At 44.4% G+C, this 19,096-nt stretch overlaps 1 protein-coding gene across 2 annotated transcripts in view; it reads left to right on the top strand.

The window, feature by feature from the left end:
* Positions 1–261: 261 nt before the first annotated feature.
* The window catches only part of APPL2 (adaptor protein, phosphotyrosine interacting with PH domain and leucine zipper 2), a 55,320-nt gene continuing 36,485 nt past the window's right edge, over positions 262–19,096 (top strand). The window contains exons 1-2 of one of the 2 annotated variants that reach the window (XM_069585213.1): positions 262–561; positions 8,851–8,949. In XM_069585213.1, the coding sequence (XP_069441314.1) occupies positions 508–561; positions 8,851–8,949 (153 nt within the window). In that variant the 5' untranslated portion in view covers positions 262–507. The remainder of the gene's footprint in view (positions 562–8,850; positions 8,950–19,096) is intronic. The other variant, XM_069585214.1, reaches the window with a different exon arrangement.

The following is a 19,096-nucleotide window of genomic DNA, read 5'->3' as shown; positions in this document are numbered from 1 at the left end:
CATTTTCTTCTCCAATGCATGAAAGTGAAAGTGAAGTCGCTCAGTCGTGTCTGACTAGTAGCGACCCCATGGACTGCAGCCTACCAGGCTTCTCTGTCCATGGGATTTCCCAGGCAAGAGTACTGGAGTGGGGTGCCATTGCCTTCCCCGACGCGCTTAAGCCCTGACCCCTTAACCACGGACCCTCACACTCTACTCGCTCTCTGGGAGCGGGGCGGGGTATGCGGTTTCCCGCGAGAGAAGGGCTCTGGCGGAAGGGGCGGCCGCCACACTTCCGGTGGCCGCGTAGGGCGCCCGCCACACTTCCTGTTGATCCTGCTCAGCTGAGGGCTGGGCTGAGAGGAGGGCCGGCGGGCGGACGGCGGCGGCCACTGGCCAGGCGTGGGCGCGCGGGGGGCCACCCAGGGCACAGAGCATACGCTCGTCGCCTGAGCCTGGAGCACCCTCGACTGCCGTGCCATCCGCTCTCCGTCCTTCCATCCGGCCCTCGGCTCTCCGCGCGGCACCATGCCCGCTGTGGACAAGCTCTTGCTAGAGGAGGCGTTGCAGGACAGCCCCCAGGTACCTCCCGCCGCCCGGGTCCCCCTCGCCCGAGGGCTTGAGGCCGAGGAGGCCCTTCCAGCCCCGGGGTGGAGGCGGGGAGTACGCCGGGCCACCTTGGGGGCAAGGAGGGGGCGGGTCCCGGCCCAGAGTCCTGAACCCGGGATGCTCCGGGACATGGCATCCCTCAGGCAGAGCTGGAGACACCGGGAAAGCAACCCCCAGTCTTTGTGTCCCGACCCCTTTCCAAACTCAGCTGAAACTGGGGCTGCTTGGCCTACACCTGGGCTCCACAGCTTACTAGCCGAGCGCCCCGGGCAGATAATCTTTTCTGCCTCAGTTTCGTCATCTGTAAGATAGGGATAATAATTGTACCTGCCTTCTAGAGTTGTTAGAATTAAAGAAATGCCTGTAAAGTTGTTAGCGAGTAATGTCTGGCACAGACTAAGAAGTCAGTCTTATTCCTGCTGCTGATATGCTGGGACCTGGTGGATTTAGGGCCAGAGTGAGAGGCAGAGAGCCTCGACCTCTTTCCCAGCGGTGCCAGACTTCCCCTTGGCCCTATTTTCCCATTCGTGAAGAGGAAATTGTAATAATACAATACCTCTCTCATTTGTCGCACAGGGAGACTTCATTAGCACTCCCGAGATGAGATTCAAGTCCTTTGAGCTCTGCAGAAAGCTGGTGTGTAAATATAGTGAGTGCAGAATGACTTTAGTTCCTAAATCAGTACACCTTTCCCCAGGGAAGCTTTGTTCAACTTCATTAACGTTTCCCCAGCTTCTTATTTACCCTAGTGGCTCTGCGTCCCTGGGTTATTTAAGTAAGGCTCTTTATTCCCTAGTATCTCAACTCTTAAAAAATGAGAGTAAGATTTTCAGAGTAAACTATTTTCCTCTCACAACTTCTCTTCGCTTTTTGCTTCCTTTCGATTTTCTTCTTAATGTAATTGGGCCTCCTGGAGATGATCCTTTGATGAACTTACCCACTCTACATCTCTCCACTTCAGACTTAGTAATCGAAGGACTCTGAGCTTAGAAACTTGTGCCCATTTCTTTGTGATCTTCCTTACATAGTCAAGAAATTGTAAGGAAGCCGTGATTTATTATTTTTTTTAATTGGCATCCTCAGGTCTGATTGACTTTTTCAAAAACTGCTTTGAAGTCTCTGCACTTCTGGCATTTTGATGGGACAAAAGCCCTTGGTAGAAGTCATTTTGTCCATCCTCAGACTTGTTATGTGGGATCTGAAGATAATAAAGTGGGATTTGTATCATTTTGAACAAGGATTTCCACTTGCTTTGTAGTTGGAGAAACTGAGATGCAAAGATACATTGCTTTCCTAATGGAGCATGGTGATGGCTGAGCCAGATTAGAGAGGCTGCACTAACTGAATCTCAGTGTTGCCCTCACTGAGGAGTTAATATTTGGAATTTTTGGCTCTCACATCAGTGTATATGCACTAGTTCTGAGTGTTTTCAGGATGTACTCAGCTATCAGGCAGGCTAAAGAGGACTGGCAAGCAAGTTGGGACACCTGGGTCCTAATTGTGGCTCTAACATTAACTCATCATTTGGGTGAATTCCTCATCCCTGTCCTGTGACTGGGGCTTCCCAGGTGGCACAGTGATAAAAAACACACGTGCTAATGCAGGAGACAAAAGAGACCCGGTTCAAACCCTGAATCAGGAAGATTCCCCTGATGGAGGAAATGGCAACCCGCTCCAGTATTCTTGCCTGGGAAATCCCATGGACAGAGCAGCCTAGTGGGCTCCACGGAGTTGCAAAGAGTTGGGCATGACCGAGCGGCAGCACGAGCCCAGTCGTGTGACTGGCTCGGTTTTTCCCATCTGTAGAATGAGGAGCAGATGATCTTTAAGGGACTTAAAGTTTTATCATGCTTGAGGAAGAAGAGGTATGGAGGCCTTGTCATTCGTCTTTAGGGTTCCTGTTTATGTGATGAATTTGTCATTGCTTTTGAGACGTGAGTGCCACTTACAAGGGTTCTTAGTGAGGTTTGAAAGGAAGCTAACTTCTAGGACGATCTCTGATAACCATCAGAGTATAGTGTTCTTGTGTGGGGCCTGTGCCTAATGCAGCTTTCCTCCCAAGAGATTCATAGACTTATAATTGGAAAGAATCTAATCCAACTCCTTCGTTTTATCTATAAAGAATAAAAACCATAGCAAACACCTGTATCATATATGCATTTTATGTGCCAGGCACTGTTCTCAATACTTTACATATGTTAACTCATCTAATCCAACAATCTTTTGAAGTAGGTCCTCTATTAAAATTACCAAGGAGCAGAGAAGTTACGTAATTTGCCCCGAAGATTATACATTAGAGTATAAGAGCCAGGATTGGAATTCAGGCAGTCTGCCTATGTTGTTGAAGTTAGCCCAGCCACCTAGCACCTGGCTTTTCTGTCATCGGTGACCTAGAATATTTCACTAAAAGGAAGCATTCTTAAGAAACCATCTATTGTGTGTTTCCTCTTGTTTTATATGGAGTATTTATGAGGGTTACTCCAGTAACCTGGTTGCATAGGATTCGTTAATGAACACAGAAGCTTTTATGTTTAAACTCAGTGACCCAAGAGGAGCTGATTAACAGTTCATTGACCTTAGATACATCTGTTCACGTCCTTTTTTCTTTATAGTTCACAGCCCTGCACAACGTAGTATAAGACTAGTTGATGAGTGTACATGTATTATCTCTGGTTCAGTTCAGTCGCTCAGTCATGTCCGACTCTTTGCAACCCCTTGGACGGCAGCATGCCAGGCCTCCCTGTCCATCACCAACTCCCAGAGCTTATTCACACTCACATGTCAGTCGAGTCAGTGATGCCATCCAACCATCTCATCCTCTGTCATTCTGTTCTCCTCCCGCCTTCAATCTTTCCTAGCATCAGGGTCTTTCTAAGCAGTCAGTTCTTCCCATCAGGTGGCCAAAGTATTGGAGCTTCAGTATCAGTCCTTCCAGTAAATGTTCAGGACTGATTTCCTTTAGGACTGATTGGTTTGATCTCCTTGCAGTCCAAGGGACTCTGAAGAGTCTTCTCCAACGCCACAGTTCAAAAGCATCAATTCTTCAGCACTCAGCTTGCTTTATAGTCCAACCCTCACATCCATACACGACTACTGGAAAAACCATACATAGCCTTGACTAGATGGACCTTTGTCAGCAAAGTAATGTCTCTGCTTTTTAATATGCTGTCTAGGTTGGTCATAACTTTCCTTCCAAGGAGTAAGCGTCTTTTATTTTCATGGCTGCAGTCACCATTTGCGGTGATTTTGGAGGCCCACAAATAAAGTATCTCTCTGTTTCCACTGTTTCCCCATCTATTTGCCATGAAGTGATAGGACCGGATACCATGATCTTCATTTTCTGAATGTTGAGTTTGAAGCCAACTTTTTCACTCTCCTCTTTCACTTTCATCACTTTCATCTTTAATTCTTTGCTTTCTGCCATAAGGGTGGTGTCATCTGTATATCTGAGGTTATTGATATTTCTCTCGGCAATCTTGATTCCAACTTGTGCTTCTCCAGCCCAATATTTCGAATGATGTACTCTGTATATAAGTTAATAAGCAGGGTGATGATATACAGCCTTGATGTCCTCCTTTCCCCATTTGGAACCAGTCTGTTGTTCCATGTCCAGCTGTAACCATTGCTTCTTGACCTGCATACAGATTTCTCAGGAGGCAGGTAAGGTGGTCTGGTATTCCCATCTCTTCAAGAATTTTCTACAGTTTGTTGTGATCCACACAATCAAAGGCTTTGGCCTAGTCAATAAAGCGGAAGTAGATGTTTTTCTGGAACTCACTTGCTTTCTCGATCCAACGGATGTTCACAATTTGATCTCTGCTATATGAGCAACAGAATGTTTTAGGGATTAAGATACTTGTCTCTGTTGCTGTTTGGGAGCCTCTGATCCTGGCTGTGCTGTGCTAAGTCACTTCAGTCGTGTCTGACTCTTAGCAACCTTATGGACTGTAGCCCGCCAGGCTCCTCTGTCCATGGAGTTCTCCAGGCAAGAATACTGGAGTGGGTTGCCATTCCATTCTGCAGGGGTTCTTCCTGACCCAGGGACTGAACTTGTGTCTCCCTTGTCTCCTGCATTGGCAGGTGGGTTCTTTACCACTAGAGCCACCTGGGAAGTCCCCTGCTCCTGGCTAAGTGCTGGTAAATGCTGGAATGTAATGACAAATAAGATAAGAATGCCTGCCCTCTGCTGGTTCACAGTCTGTTCTGGGAGACAGATAAGGAGAGCAGCAGTTCCTGCACTGTGTGAATACTACTGTGATAGGAACACAAATGCAACTTTGAGCTGCTGCAGCTTGCCCTTCTCCAGGGGCTCTTCTTTTTCCTGTACGTGGTGTGCTTTTGAGATAAAGTGAAGCGCTGTTGCTTGCTGTTTTGTTATGGTGTTTGTTTCCTTTGCAGTTGGCACAACTGAAGCACAGACAATGTTAAGACTAAGTTCTGAGATTATGCAGTGAGAGGTCCAACTGGGAAACCAGGCCTTTTTTAACTCAGGCACGATGCATCAGAACATTACCTAGTGGTTTTGTCTTCATTATGGAAGGCTTTTGTCCTGCTGTACTCTTTGTTTATAATACATTTTTATTTCAGTAGATGTGGTTCTCAGAGAGGGCAGTGGCACCCGACTCCAGTACTCTTGCCTGGAAAATCCTATGGACAGAGGAGCCTGGTAGGCTGCAGTCCATGAGGTTGTGAAGAGTCGGACACGACTGAGTGACTTCCCTTTCACTTTTCACTTTCATGCATTGGAGAAGGAAATGGCAACCCACTCCAGTGTTATTGCCTGGAGAATCCCAGGGACAGAGGAGCCTGGTGGGCTGCTGTCTATGGGGTCACACAGAGTCGGACACGACTGAAGTGACTTAGCAGCAGCAGCAGACTTGGTTCTACTGAGACATTTCTGTCCCTCTCCCATAATATGGGAATAAGAGTTTTGTTTTTACCTTAGATATAATATGTAGTATTTATACTTGTATATATTATATGTGATAATATTGAAACATTTTAAATATATATAAAATATACACATACATGTGTGTAAATTTTATAATCACAGCTATTGAAGTTGTGCCATTATATAATTAGATGCTGTTTTTAGGTGTGAAAAATGTTTAGGACTATTTTATTAGATTACACTTGGTGTCTTTATTGTAAGATAGAAGGTAGTGTGGAGCTAAGGCCAAGGTGTTTGGTTTTGTTCTTCTATCCACGCATACTCTTGAAAGTATAGAGTAGTAGAGAAAGGATGGAATTTAAATTTTGATCCAGCAGGTGACTCAACCTCTCTGAGCTTGTGTTTCAGCCTGTGTAAAATCACAATTAAAATACTTGCTTAATTCTTATGAAGAGTAAGCAACATACGTAAAGTATCAATATCTCCATGCTTGCATGTTACAGTAACCCCATAAAGGACTGCTGTCATTGTCCTTATAATTATATGCAACAGTGTCCTCTGGGTTTTTTGGTAGAACTCTCCAGCAACTAGTGTGCCTTTGACTGGTCCTACTCCTCCTTCATATCTCAGAACATTCCTGCTGTTCCACGTATAAGTTTAAACAGATAAGAGAGCTGATAAATGTGGATATTAAAACAGTGTCTGAGATAGCTGGGTATTTTTTTTTCAAGGATGATCGTGGCCTCGTTCAGTTAGAAAGGGAAGATAGGAATGTTTTTGTCAGTTTTAATGAGTATCATGATAAACATGTTCAGGATATAAAAAAAAAGATTTGTGATATAGTTTTGGCTGTTATCACAGGTAAGAGCGTGATAGTAGGATGACCAAAGAGAAGCCGGCTCCAGACAGCTGCATCCTGCCTCCAGACAGGATGGGGGGCTGTGGGCCAAGGAGCATGCCCACTGATGAGACCCACCTTTGCTGGGTGATGGGTACAGACTCCTGTGGTGGAAAAAAGGTTGGCCATTGGTGCCAGCCTGACATTGCAGCCCTGCTGCTTCCCAGTTGTGGGAGGTTTCTTAACCTTGATGAGCCTCAGTTTTATCATCTGTAAAATGGGTTAGTTTAACTGTGGTATCTAATAAAGTTGGTGGAAGGATTAGATGAAGCAGTATTCAGTGCTTGACACAGTGTCTGATACATAGGACATACAGAGTGAATGGTAGTTTTTCGTTTTCTTTCTGCTCTCTTTATGGAGGATATTTATACAGGCCCTCTCATTTCATCCTATAGCTCATTTTCCATTCTGTTTTGTTTCTAAGAGTTTTAAAAACAGTAAGTAAGATTCAGCTAAATGGTTGTAAGTAGTGTTTTAAAAAATTAAATAGCCTCGATCTAGTTGTATCACTCTTTCTTTCTCTTAGACGTACTGTTATAGCAAAGAAAGGAGCCCGAACCATAAGGAACATTGAAGAACTCTGTCATCATTGACACCATGAGTACCGAAAGGGTCTCTCCTATTAGCTGATGTTTATGTCAGTAGTTAACTGTGTAGATAATGTTGCCGTAGTGTTGAAATGAAATCATGCATGTGAAGCCAATGTGTAATAAGCAACCGACATTCATTATCTGCTTTGTGATCACTATCCTCTGCTGCTGTCTATGTGTTAGACACTGGTAGGCACCTTAAGTACTTTCTCTACTTCTAGTGCTACCTGCAGATTAGTGTTAGGGCCTGAATCTGGACCCAGGACTGACATGGTCCCAAGGGGATTCCAGAGCCTTTGAGAGGCCCCAGTAGACTATAAGCTTCTGGAGAACAGAGCTGGTTCTGATCACCACTGAATCTCAATTCCCATCACAGTGTTTCATCCAATATTGGATGAAGGCCAAAGTATATACATGAATGAATGACTCCAGAGTAATAGACTAGTCCCTGTAGGTTCCAAAAACATCTTTTAGCAATCTTTTTTTCAAATAGTATATTTGAAAGAGATATAATAAAGAATTCTAAACCAATGTTTTTCACCTACTCACTGACATCCAGTGATGGATTAAGAGATCCAGTGGGTCACAGCCATGATTTTTGTTTTATTTGTTCTGATCCTTCTGTTGATAGGAATTGGTACTGAAGAGCTTATTGGTTTCAGAGAAGGTATTTTTAGCCATTAAGACCTCAGGCAAAGCCAGGATAATATATACTGCTGTGAAGTGCCCCAGAGTTTGTCAACAAAATCACAGGTCAGACAATTCAAATGCCTGGATTTCTCTTCTAGTTTATTGGGGAATGCTTTTGGGTCAGTTATTGTTCTCTTGCCCAAGATAAGTTAGAAAAATAAAGAAGGAATTGAAATTAATTTGCAGGGAAATTATGCACCTTAATGGATTGTTCTTTGTAAGCTGCCCTGGAATCACCTTATTAAAGACATTTCTGTAGTTGCCTCTCTGTTCTGTGCCTAGAGGGTTGTCTTCTGAAATAGAGATCCCATTGTCACTAATGTTTCCCATTGTGCTGGACACATTAACAGTAGTCCCTTGAACAGACATGGTCTCTTATGTGATGCCGTGATACTTCTTTAGACATCTTCCAATATATAACTACTTTCTTAGTGCTCAGCAGATCAGGCACTCTGCATGAAAATGGTAGGAAATACCTTTCATCTAAGACATTGCTCAGCTGTTCTTGAAACCCTGAGTAGTCTTCCCAAAGGAACAGAGCTAGTGTTCTAAGTTTCTATTTGAGTTTTGTGCCCAGAACTTCTGCTGGCATGCCCACAGTACATGAAATTTCCTGGCCGTGAGTTTTAAAACGTGGTTTACTAGAGTGTGACGAAAGACATGGAGATTGATTGCAGTGTCTTAAGCAGAAGGAATGACACACTCCTGCAAGACACTCAAGACTGCAGGAAACCAGACGGCTGGTTAACTACCGTGATGATGCAGTGCTGGGTGACCACACCCCAGGTACACAGGCAGGACTGACACTGAGTTCAATTTATGGGCTTGAAGGGAGAGGCTGCCCTTTTTAACACTATTTTATTGGATGAACTTTACTGGTGCTTAGGTAGAGGCTAAAGTCGAGACAGATAATAGCCCTTGCACCTTAACCCTTTAGAAACTGGCTTTCCTTCTCTGTTCCCAGTACTCGAACTGTATTCTGTTTGGCCTTGACCTTGCACTGTAGTCCAAAGGATTAGAAAAGGAATTCTAAATTAAAGCTCCAGGAATCAACTTGTATCAGTATTAGCAATAAAAAAATAAAGCCAGAGAACAGGCATCTGCCGTTCCCAGTTCTGTGTGTGTGTGTGTATTTGTTTTACTTCTTTTGTAACTTTTCCACTTAGAAATAATACTGGCCTCTTTTCTTGCAGACTCGCTCCTTACTGAGTGTATTTGAGGAAGATGCCGGCACTCTCACGGATTATACCAACCAGCTGCTCCAGGCGATGCAGCGTGTCTATGGAGCCCAGGTATCCTCCTGCCCACTCACCTGGAGAGGAACAGAGTAGGAGCCCTCTGCCCTCACCTTGAACCTCTCTCAGGAGGTCGAGAGATTTGAGTCAGAACACCCCCCTTTATATTTTTGAAATAAAATCACAATTGTTTTTCTCTTCTCTTCATCTCAAAAAACTAAGGACAGTTTGCTTTCATAGCCTAAGAAAGAGGGTAATTTTCCTGTAACTAGTAGAACCAGTAGAAAGGTACATCACTGCTTTTTAATTAAAAAAAAATGCAGTCCCAAAGGGAAACATTTGGGTCTCCTCTTCCTACTTGTGAATGAGTGGGTTCAGTATTCTGAGGCATGGCTCTTTTGTTTCTCATGAATATCAGTCTTAGATGTCAGTGCAGGCACATAGAGATGTTTTTTCAAGTGCTTCCTCTGAAAAGACTTGAATCACAGTTCTAGAACAGTTGGGTGGTTCTTTGTTTTGAGGAACAAGTATCTTTGTCTTGCAAAACCATGGAAAATAAATTGCTGAGTAGCAAAAGTGAATCTTTTTAAGATCAAGAATTGCCTATGTATGTTACTTTCTAGGATAAAACTTGAGAGTTACTTTAAAATTTGTTACCTTACACATCAAAATATTATGGCAACCAGTTTCATTATTAATTCCTAGCTGACTTAAATCTGTCCATGTTACTGTTTCTTTTTCTCACCTGTGATCTCTAAATAAATACCACATTCAGTGTATAATAGTATATATTAGGAGTCATGTGTAGTCATTTATTATTACTTATTCTTCATGTATAACACTTATATCATTGTTTTATTAATCGGTCGTTCATATCATATATGGGAAAAAGACTCAGTCCTTGCCATTAGGGAGCTTACAGCTGGGTTGGGAGACAAAACAGTTAGCAAAGAGTGTAGAGGTGCTGGGAGAGAAAGGGTGCCTAACCCGGAGGATTGTGCTGGACACCCAAAAGGAGGACGATTGTGACGGTTGAGATTTATTGACGACTTCTTAAGGCCCAGGCACAGTTTCAGAGGCTTTTACCTGTAATCATTTCATTTAAATTCACTCACAACTCTGTGAGGTGAGTGCTGTTACTATTTTCTTCATTTTCTGGGTCAGGAGACTTAAGGATTCTGATGATGAATGACTTCCCGCGTCCACCCTGTTAATACATGGTAGAGCAAGTCAGCCTGAAGCCAAAGCCCAGACTCTTAACTGCTAAACATAAGAGTGGCAGCCTGACCTAGGGCAGTGGCAGTGGCAATAGGCAGAGGTAGACTGGTGATTGACTGACTGTGAAGGGGTCAGGTCAGTGAAGCATGAATCAAGAATGATGCCCAGGTCTCTGACTTGAACGACAGGGTGCACAGTTGGGAGAACACAGGAAGAGGAGCAGGATGTGTGTGGGGCTGTGTGTGAGTGTGTGTGTGGATGTGTGTGTGTGTGACAGTGACAGGAATGGCAGAGACGCCAATCTTAATTCTTGAAAGGCTGAGGTATCCATGGGACATCAAAGCGGGGAAAGAGATCATATTGAAGGTTCAGATCCAGAGTTCAGGCTAGAGATAGAGATCTGCAAACTACTGTGTTATAAAAGTGTTACTTATTAATTGGAACTAATTTTAGTGACCAAAAGAATCACACAATTATTTGTGGTTTTGTTTCTGAGGTAAAGCATTCAGAAACTAGGAGACCCACTTCGTCAGTTTTTCAAAAACCCTATTTATTTCTATTACTTTTTTTGTATTTTTTCCCTGAATATTCAAAATTTAAGAGAATAGAAAATTTTTTTTAGTGAAATTTGCTTGCTGTTCAGGAATTTGAGTATTGTTGTCAAATGATTGGTCTCCTGTTCAAGGTTTTAAGAGTCCCAAGACTTAAGGTACCACAACTCCGCCTCTCCCAAGAGTCTGTGCTCTGCCTCTCCTTGTCTGTCAGAATCATTTACTTGGAGATGTCCAGACACTCTCTTATGTGTTTTTTTTTTTTCCTTTTGAGCCCAGAAAACTGCATTTTGCCAAAATTAAGTGGGTCTTGCATTCCAAGAGACTGTAACCGGCTCTCAGTTCATGCCACATGATCATCACATGGGCTCTCGTGCTGGCAGAAACCCTTCCTTCTGCCTCGGCGTTTCCTGTGGCAGAAGCCTAGCAGGAGCGTCTGGCTAATGCTGCCAGCGCAGTGACGGACTCTGGCAGTGTCCGGGGGCACTCAGATTGGCTGAGGTCAGGGCTAGTTGTTTTTCAGGTTTATTTGAACATGTTTTGTTTCTTAAGAAAACTTCTCTAACTCCTTTTTGATCCATTTGTTTATGTCCATGTATGTGGTTGGGAAGAAAGAGAGAAAGAGAGGGAGGGAGAAAGAGAAAGAGCTGCCACTATTTTCATTCAGTGTTTCCCCCCTAGGTTATGTTTTCTTGGTTTTATTTAACATTCTTCCTTAAATACTTCACACCTAGACCTGTTAAATTATATTAATAGAGTTTTGTAATTTCATTTTAAAATACGGGTGCTTAGCAAGATGTTTTTCATTATTACATTTTTGAACCAGGTTAATGCTGTTAATAAATGATAAATGTTCATAAAAGATATTTTAAATCAAGCCACATGGTAATTTTCTGGATTCTGATACAGTGAACTTGACCATTTGGGCCTTAGTTTTAGAAAGAGGAAGAGTGGAAAAAAACTAGAGGAAAGTTCTGTGAGCAGTTTTGCTGATATTGGCTGGTTTGGGGGAAATCTGTAATTTTATTTGTCTTAAGCAGTAGAATGAAGCTATGGGCTCTAAGCTGTTTTCAGCATTTTGCAGCAGTCCTTGGATCGCTTGTGGTTTCCTAAGTGTCAGACACGCCATTGCGCACGCAGGGGCTGCGTACTCCATTGTGGGTCATCTGAAAGAAAGAATTTATCTCCTGCTGCAGAGATGGTTTACATACTTAGAAATCTCAGCTGTCTTTCAAACTATTGACTAAGTAAGTTTAAAACTTACATAGTATTTAAATATATGCATGTGTATACATATTCAGTAAAAATCTGCCCAAGTTTTGCATTTAATATATTTGTTTTGATTTCGTATATCAGCTGTACTTTTGTTTCTTTCCTAGAAAGGTTAAGGTTTTTAAAAATCTTTAAAAAATGGATTTATTAGGGTCTGGCAAGTTTACTTTGGTAATACAACTTCTCTCAGACACTGTACTGAGGAAACAGGGGAAGGTCAAATGATGTTACCAGCAGTGTTAGTGAAACCTGGCATCTCCTAGAACCCGTCTTTCTCCTCCAACAGATGACAAGCCTCTGTAGTTGGTGCCTTCAGTCTGGATGGGTTTTTTCGTTTGTTCTGGTGTTGTTTTTTTTTAATTACATTTGGATGGAATTTTTTGACGTGAGAACCATGGTTCAGGCTCTTTCCCTTTCCTTCAGCAAAACTGGCTTGCTTAAACATGGTCTCATCTCTGCAGCTGTTCCTTTTTTATTTAACTTTTTTTGTTAAAATTTTTTTACAACTTTAAAACACACCCTGCAGCATATGGGATCTTAATTTCCCAAACAGGGATCGAACCCATACTCCTTGCATTGGAAGGTCAAGTCTTAACCACTGGACCACCAGGAACATCCCTTTGCAGCTGTTCTTAAACAGACCTTTTGGCGTGCAGAACTCCTGATCCTAAAATGTAAAAGTCCACACTGGAGTTGGGAATCTTATCTTTCCAAATTGGGCTTAGGCATCGGGAGGGTATAGGAGTAAAGTACTTTGCAAGATATGCGTACATTTGTTATTATAAAGAGGAAAATACTTTTCTTTAGAAATGATGATATATAGATATAGATATAGATATCAAGCTAAATAAGTCAATGTTCCTCTTGGGAAACAGAGTAGTGGGCAACCAGGAGTGTGAGCTTGTAATGGGGGAGAGAGAAGGATTTGGAAGGCTTCCAAATAGAGGATCAGAACTGTGTATTTTAATTATAAAAATAGTATGAGACACATAAATGTACCACACACTTGGCAAGACACCTCTTGTGTATAATTTCATTTAGCTTGCCCAATAAAGGAGAGGCATTATTATAGTAGGTGTTTACAGGCAGGGTAACTAAGAGAGCTTATGCAGCTTGCCTGTGATCATACAGCTGATGAGAGTCAGGATCAGAATTTGAACTCAGGTCTTTGACTCTAAAACTTTACTGCACTCGCACGCTATACCGCCTCGCTGTACTCTTTTGACACACTGGTCTCTGGAAATGTCAGCCGAGGCTAAGGAAGTGGGAGTCTTCAACAGTTGTTCCTGTCATCACAGAACAACCCTGCTTAGCAGCCTAGCAGCTCTGTAGTGTGTTAAAGGTGGGAGCCAGCTCCTTTTTGTGTCCCAGGAAAACTCCCCTTGTTTAATTGGGTTTTATTCATAATGGTTTCAATCAGTGCATTTTAACAGCTCTCAAAAACAGTCACATTGAGGTTCATATGACAGGGATAGAGGAATATGTGTAGCTCAAGGCCGAGATACAGGAGCAGAGAGCCCCTGAATGCTTCCTGGAAGCAACCTCAGAGACCTGGGTTTTTGCACTGGGTTTGCATATGGAATCTACACCCTTCCCTCATGCCAACATTGAAGGCTTTCAGATTGGTAGAGAAGATTATTCTGGGCCAGGCTCATTGCTTAGGTACGAGGTTAAGTGTGTGACCTTAGATGTATCAGCTCTGAGTTCCAGTCTTGGCCACTTGCTGGGTGACCTTGAGCAGGTAACTTGATTGCCTGTGTTTCCTTACAGGTAAACAGAGGTCATATTAATATTAATAACCACCTCATAGGTTGTTGTGAGGGTTAATGGAGTTAATCCCTGTAAAGTATAAGATCAGTCCTTGGCAGGAAGTGCTCACCGTTAACATAACCACCTTCTCAGCCTTAGAATAATCATAGTTACGATAGCACTGTTACCCTGGGTCCACTGGTTGGATTAAATAGAACTTGGTCCTCTGATCTTGACTTTCCTGAAGGAGCAGTGTAGCTGTGTTCCTGACTCCTCACTGTGTCGTTGATGTTTGCTCCTCATTCTAGACTTCATCCCCCGCTGGCTGCACAGGCTGCTTAGTGCCTGATTCCCAGCCCCTGTCCACCTTCCCTCCCGGGCAGCACCCGATGCTGGTACCAGCGGCCCCTGCACAACTAACTGTCTTTGGTCTCTGCCCACCATTCCTGATTGTTTTCTTGTCCTGGCACCCTTTGCTGCCTACCCCTTAAGTCTAATTCCACAGGAGGCCTTCTCTGGTTAGTGTCTACTAGCTTGCTGGGCAAGGTCACTGCAGCACAGCCTGGCCATTTCAGAATCTGTTTCCAGCCCTCATCTCTAGGTCCTTATTCCACACGACTTTTGCCTCTTGTCACTGTGGAGAGTGAGTTTTCCGCTCTTACCTGGGCTACTGCAGCACCATCCTAAGCAGTTTCCCTGTAGTAAGGGGATTGTCTTTCACTCTTCTGTCCATTCTTTACCCTCAAGCTACCACATCCAAACCTTCCCTCCCTCCCTTCCTGTCTCCAGATGCTTCTGTGGCTCCGAGATGAACCCCCTCAGTAAGGCACGCAGAGCTCTTTGTGCGCTGAGTCTTGGCCTGCTCCTCTAGTTTCGTCTTCAGCTGGCCCAGTGTGCCTGGCCCTGCACACATCTTGAGACTGTGCTGTGCCGTTCCTGCTGCCTGGAATCCCCAGGGGCCCCTTGTCCTGACAAGTGGCCTTCCCAGCAGGTGACTTTTAAGGCTGACTTCAGATCCGAGGTATCTGACACCTTTCCTGTGTTCCTTTTCTCCCTTCTGACCAAAGCACCCAGACACCCTGCGCTTTTATGGGTCAGAACTCTGAGGGACAGTGTGTGGGATTTTTTTGCCTCTCTGTGCACCGTGAGCTCCGAGAGCAGATATTCTTTGTCTCCAGTGCCCAGCACCTTGCCTGGCCTCACTCACTAGTTGATAACTAGGTGTTAAATGAAGGACTGATGAGAATGTCGCTGTACCCTCACTGTGTGCTTGATTGTCCCTCCCAGGTCTGGGCCCCGCGATCAGCACCTTAGCTTGGGGCACTGCCATCGTGGGTCATCTGGTCTAGGGTCCAGCCATCTTGGACTCCTCCTCCTCCCCCATTCACTCAAGCCTGATGTTTCTGCCTCAGCGATACCAGGCAGATCTCTGCTGCCTTCTCTACTTTCTGGCTTCAGTTCAGTTCAGTCACTCAGTCATGTCCGACTCTCTGTGACTCCATGAATTGCAGCACACCAGGCCTCCCTGTCCATCACCATCTCCTGGAGTTCACTCAAACTCAGGTCCATCGAATCGGTGATGCCATCCAGCCATCTAATCCTCTGTTGTTGGCTTCAGCCTTTTCTCTTTCTCACTCAACTTCAAATGGTCTCCTGACTCTCATGTCATCCTCTTTCTCCCTTCAAGGTTTCTTTTACAACACAGTCACTTTCGGAATTCTGCTCACATCTGACCTTGTTATTCTCCTGCCCAGGTTCCTCAGGGCTTCCCTGGTACCTGCAGAGTACTGTCGGAGTCCTCAGCAGGCACCCCTCAGGGCCTGCCCCAGTCAGGGCTCTCTAACCTTTCTCCTTGCCACGCTCCAGCCTGGGCTCCTGATCCCATCAGCTTGCGGGTAGTGCTGTGATGAATGAGAGTCTCAACCACTTGACTTTAGGTAACGCTCCTGGCCAGATATTTGGTGGCGATCACAGCAGTGCCTATGCTGTGGCGGCGACCCTAGTGGATTTCCTCTGCCCCCACTCCCGGCCTCTCCTCTCCTGTGCAGGGGCCTTCAGGCGGTTTCCGGTGACAGCTGCAGTTGGTGAGTGCTCCATGCCACCATGAGGTAAACAGTTTCTTTGTCCAAATCTCAGTTTTCCTCCTGGGTTTGTCAACCACTGGACTTTCTGCTTGGCACCAGCCTTGCGAAGTGCTGTTTAAAATAGAACATTCTGTCAGTAAACCCTTCGTCAGGTTCTCTCTCTAAGGGTTCCTATGACACATCTGATAGAGTAGATAGTAACCAGAGCGCTATCCCAGAGTGCTGAAGGACTCTACTCCCAGAGCTCCATTATCCATAGAGTCTACATTTTAGACCACTGCTTTTGCTGAGCTACAGCTAGAAGAATAGAGAATTTATGCTGATATTTATAGGCCCTACAAGGCCTGCCCACGGAGTACAATTAAGTACAGTTTTGGACTTTGGATAGGAATAGTATTGGGTTAGCCAAAAAGTTCATTTGGGTTTTATAAATGAACTTTTTGGCCAACCCAATATATTGTTAAGAACTTGCGCTTTAGATTTTGAGTCTGACAGTTCTGAGTCGAGTTGTTGCCATTCTGGTTACTAATTGTGTAGTTACAGAAGAACCTTTCTCCTCATTTGTATGAAAGTAAGAATATTCTCTATATTGTAAGTGCCTTATAAGGATTTAATGTGATGATATATAAACAATGCTTAACAGCAATTCAGGTACTTAGAAAAGACTCAGTAAATATTAGCAGCTACTTTTATTTATTGTTACTACTAATATTTACTCTTCACACAAGTTCCAGTTTTACAGGTCTTATTGTGGAGATAATTAGGCAGGCTTACCTCACAGGGTGTGGATTAATTAATTGATGTCGGTAAAGCATTTCATGAAACCTTTGTGTGCAATAGATTAAGTATGAGTTAAGATTAAAGTTGGTCTAGTTTAAAAAGACTTCGTATCATGTGCTCTGTACAGGGGAGTTTCATTTCTTTTCAGGGCAGGTGACAGGCCATTTTGTAACATATATTGTTGTTGTCTTTGATGGAGTCATGTTGTAGAACAGAATCTTGGTGCCTGGAATCACACACATCTGGAATCCACAGGATTCTCAGAAACTGCTTCTAGTGGAGACCTGGCAGAGGCCACTGTGCGCAGGGGTTTTGGAAGCAGTTGTGTGGTGTTTGCCCTGCCCCTTCTCCCTGCGCCTCAGTGGCGTTGTGCACGTAGCGCGTGAGCACCTCTCCCCATGAACACCGCCCCCCAGGCCTGGGCACTGTCAGGTGCTGGCCGCTCCCTGGCAGGTGTCTCCACTACACATGAGCGTGCTTGCCAGGACCCTCCAAAGTAGAGAAGGATTCAAGCAGCCTGTGGCCTTTGCTTGTTATGAAAGCAAGGAGTGTGGTTATCCTGTTGATTGGTCTCTAAGGAGGTAGATATGGGGCAGTAATATTTTAGACTTAGCTACAATAAAGAAAAGAATGGACTAGAAGTGCAGAATCTGTTCCTGACTCTGAAGAGTTGTAGCTTCATGGAGAGCCTCCTGAGGGAGGTGAGGCCGAGGACGATCTGTGAGACGTTTACTGTCTAAACAGGACAAGCACTTTATGACCCTTGGACTGGGCTCTTATTTTGTAACTAAAGTTTTATCGGAACAAAGCCACACTCTTTTGCCCATGAATTATTTATGGCTGCTTTTGTGTCATGACAGAGACCATCTGTCCAATGAGTCAAAAATAATTGCTCTCTGGCCTTTTATAGGAAAAGTGTGTCATCTCTAGCCCAAAGTAGTGGTCTTCTCAGGTCTTTTCTCTTAGCAGGACTTAGGATCTTAAGAGCGTGGGTTTTAGACTCAGACAGACGTGGACTCATATCTCAGTCCTGCTGCTAACTAGCTATGTGACCTTGGGCAGATGGCCTAACGTCTCTGTGCCTCCATTTCTTCTGTAAAATCAAGTTAATAGTTAGAACCTGCCTTACAGGGTTGCCAGGATGAAATGACACAATGCCAAGAATGCACTTAGTGTGTGGTATCTGGCTTGAATTAAGAGCTCTGTAAATGTTCACTGCTGTGGTTAGGATGATTCTGTGGCTCTGCAAATCATAGTCTCCATTGTGCTGTCTGGGGTGACTTGAACAGATCCATCTCAGACCCACTGCCATGAGCTCAAAGAAGAGGAGTAGGGGGTTTTCTGACACAGCAGAGTAGCAGCTCAGTGAATGGGCTGAGACCCTTGTTCCCCTGCACCCCAGTCGTCAGAACAGCACTGCTGAAGATGGTGCGCAGACTGTCTCCTGGCTGACTGCATCATCCCTGTCCACTCTGTATTCTATTCCCCCCTTGTTTGTGATGTTGCCTTATACGATTAGGAAGTATTTTTGTCCTTATGCTGTGATCCCAGGTATTGTTTAAAAACTTGAAATTTAGATGAGGCTTCTAACTCTGTTTGTTCCTCCATTCATTAGGCACTTGTGGAGTGCTTCTCTGTGCTGAGAACAGTTGCACAGTCCTGTCTAGATCCAGGACACAGTGCTTCTGGATTTGTTCCTTTGCCTCCCTCTTGGCTACATGACTGCCAGCTCTAGTTTGTTTTCAAAGTGGTGGCACCCCAGTAGGATGCCAAAGCTGGGAATTTTCGTTATGTTTGCTGACTTTATCCTGGGGGAGAAGAGAGCATACCGCATTTCAGGGTCTACTGATGGCTGTTTCTTGGGACAGAAGAAAGAAACTGGGGAACAGGTTGACCAGTTATCTGCAAAGAAGGCCAAAAAACCATGGGATTAGGCTCTGATGGATCTTGCAAAGGAGGCCCATGAAAAATAAAACAAGCCCTGGCAGAACTCAGGCCTTCACCCCGAGGGCACAGCAAACCCAGGAGAATTAGAACAGCAGTGGAGATCAAGGCTGGCCAGTACCCTCCCCTCGTCTGGCACTGTTCCTCTCTTAGGAGTATACCCTAAACCTAAAGAGAAGCCTTCACTGAGCTATAGACGTGTAAGACACGTTTTCTAGGCCGGATGTGTTGATGCTGGGAGGATAGTGGTAGACAGCTGCTATGTAGCCAGAGATTAGAGAGAGAAATACAATAAGGTGAAAGTGGACCATGTCTGCCAGTGAAAAACAGTACAAAAGGGACCTTCCCAGGCACTGTAGCTGTGCTTCTGAATTGCCATCCATCATTGGTAACACAGTGGTAACACATGGATAACACTGACTTAGTGCTGTGTTTTTGGTAGAATCCGACTATGTGTCGTGTCGTAATGCTGCTTACAGCTGGGCCACAGAGTCCTGCATGCCCTCACTCTGCCTGCCTTGCCAGGCTTGTCTCACTTCCACACCCTGTACCCCAAGCTCTAGCTCAAGCTGGGTAGCTTTATAGCTTTTCAAACATGCTGGGTGC

The sequence above is a fragment of the Ovis canadensis genome, chromosome 3 (assembly GCF_042477335.2).
Source record: "Ovis canadensis isolate MfBH-ARS-UI-01 breed Bighorn chromosome 3, ARS-UI_OviCan_v2, whole genome shotgun sequence".
Classification (NCBI taxonomy): domain Eukaryota; kingdom Metazoa; phylum Chordata; class Mammalia; order Artiodactyla; family Bovidae; genus Ovis; species Ovis canadensis.
Note: the sequence above shows the minus strand (reverse complement) of the source record. Positions and strands in the feature narration are given on the sequence as shown.